This window comes from Podarcis cretensis, assembly GCF_951804945.1.
Source record: "Podarcis cretensis genome assembly, contig: SCAFFOLD_27, whole genome shotgun sequence".
In the NCBI taxonomy this organism is placed as follows: domain Eukaryota; kingdom Metazoa; phylum Chordata; class Lepidosauria; order Squamata; family Lacertidae; genus Podarcis; species Podarcis cretensis.
Genome location: NW_027647842.1, coordinates 164,629 through 167,235, shown reverse-complemented (window position 1 = coordinate 167,235; position 2,607 = coordinate 164,629). Strand labels below are relative to the sequence as shown.

Here is a 2,607-nt window from a genome sequence, read left to right as displayed (position 1 = left end):
GCCAGGGTCCACTGAATGATTGACAGGAAGGCGGAGCCAGGGTGTTCTAGTCCCACCCACTGAATGATTGACAGGGAAGGCGGAGCCAGTGTCCTCTAGTCCAACCCACTGAATGATTGACAGGGAAGGCGGGGCCAGGGTCCGCTGAATGATTGACAGGGAAGGCGGGGCCAGGGTCCTCTAGTCCCACCCACTGAATCCCAGAATGATTGACAGGGAAGGCGGGGCCAGGGTCCGCTGAATGATTGACAGGGAAGGCGGGGCCAGGGTCCTCTAGTCCCACCCACTGAATCCCAGAATGATTGACAGGGAGGGCGGGGCCAGGGTCCTCTAGTCCCACCCACTGAATCCCAGAATGATTGACAGGGAGGGCGGGGCCAGGGTCCGCTGAATGATTGACAGGGAAGGCGGGGCCAGGGTCCTCTAGTCCCACCCACTGAATCCCAGAATGATTGACAGGGAGGGCGGGGCCAGGGTCCTCTAGTCCCACCCACTGAATCCCAGAATGATTGACAGGGAAGGCGGGGCCAGGGTCCTCTAGTCCCACCCACTGAATCCCAGAATGATTGACAGGGAGGGTGGGGCCAGGGTCCGCTGAATGATTGACAGGAAGGCGGAGCCAGGGTCCTCTAGTCCCACCCACTGAATGATTGACAGGGAAGGCGGGACCAGGGTCATCTCAGAATGATTGACAGGGAAGGGGACCAATGTGGAATCTCAGATTTATGAATGCTTTCCCAAATACCATTTTTAATTCGTTAATATTTGTAATTAACAACTATTTTGACAACGATTTGGATATCTTTACAGGTCCAGCTTGGTCCTCCTCCAGTGTCTCCTTTTGGAGTTGTACCTGGAAGAAAATAATAATAATAATAATAATATTGATAACTAATAACGATTTCTAATTATTGATAACTAATAACGATGATTGTAACCAATAACGCTGATTTTGATAACTAATAATGATTGAATATGGATAACTTATAATGACTGAATATTGATAACTTATAAATATTATTGATAACGAATCATGATTCCTGATTATTGATAACTAATAACAATTACTATTGATAACTAATAATGATTATTGTAACCAATAACGCTGATTTTGATAACTAATAATGATTGAATATGGATAACTTATAATGACTGAATATTGATAACTTATAAAGATTATGGATAACTAATAATGATTCCTGATTATTGATAACTAATAACAATGACTATTGATAACTAATAATGATTATTGGATCATCCCCGGACCTGATTGGAGTTCCGGTCTTCAGGCGGATCCATTGCGGGATTGGCCGGTTCCGCTTCTGTTTTTGGGCCAGAAATCGCTTGATCTGGAAGGTCTTGCGGGATGACTGGCAGGTTGGGAAGGAAAGAGATAATAATAATAATAATAATAATAATAATAATAATATTAATGATAGAATAATAATAATAATAGTTTGAATAAATATAATAATAATTAGAATAATAATAATAATAATAATAGTTTCAATAATAATAATTATAATTATAATAGAATAATAGAGTTTTAATAATATTAATAATTATATAATAGAATACTAATACTAATAATAGAATAATAATAATAGAGTTTTAATAATGATTATAATAGAATAATAATAATAGTTTTAATAATTATAATAGAATAATAATAATAATAGAGTTTTAATAATAATAATTATAATTATAATAGAATAATAGTTTTAATAATATTAATAATTATATAATAGAATACTAATACTAATAATAGAATAATAATAATAGAGTTTTTAATAATGATTATAATATAATAATAATAATAATAGTTTTAATAATTATAATAATAATTATAATAGAATAATAATAATAGTTTCAATAATAATCATTATAATTATAATAGAATAATAATAGTTTTAATAATATTAATAATTATATAATAGAATAATAATAATAATAATAGAATAATAATAGTTTTAATAATAATTATAATAGAATCATAATAATAGCATTTCAATAATAATAATTATAATAGAATAATAATAGGGTTTTAATAATATTAATAATTATATAATATAATAATAATAATAAAATAATAATAATAGAGTTTTAATAATAATAATTATAATTATAATAGAATAATAAGTTATAATATTAATAATTATATAATATAATAATAATAATAATAATAATAATAATAATAATAATAATAATAATAATAGAATAATAATAATAGAGTTTTAATAATAATAATAATAATAATAGAATAATAATAATAGTTTTAATAATAATTATAATTATAATAGAATAATAATAGAGTTTTAAGAATATCAATACTTATATAATATAATAATAATAATAATAATAATAATAATAATATTTTATAGCCTTCCCCAGCCACTCTGGGCGACTTCCAACAAAAGATCCCAATACTGTAATTTTACTGGGGGCGAGGTATCAATAAAATTTATTATTATTATTTATTATTAATTGCTTAATTAATTAATTGTTATTATTAAAACCTAATTCTACACGGGGTGCCGACCTTACCATCTTCTCAGCAACCCCAATGGCCTACCAACGAGAAGAGGAAGAGGAAGTGGCAGAAGGTTC

General features: G+C 30.4%; 1 protein-coding gene across 1 annotated transcript; it reads right to left on the bottom strand.

Moving 5' to 3' along the window:
- Nucleotides 1-804: 804 nt before the first annotated feature.
- LOC307208414 (large ribosomal subunit protein eL39-like) lies at nt 805-2,607 on the bottom strand (the record flags this gene model as incomplete). The annotated part of the gene is made up of 3 exons (XM_079996487.1): nt 2,545-2,607; nt 1,267-1,370; nt 805-853 (listed from the first exon to the last, which is right to left on the bottom strand). Exons 1-3 carry the CDS (start codon nt 2,545-2,547, stop codon nt 805-807), a joined length of 156 nt encoding a protein of 51 aa, XP_079852613.1. The 5' UTR covers nt 2,548-2,607.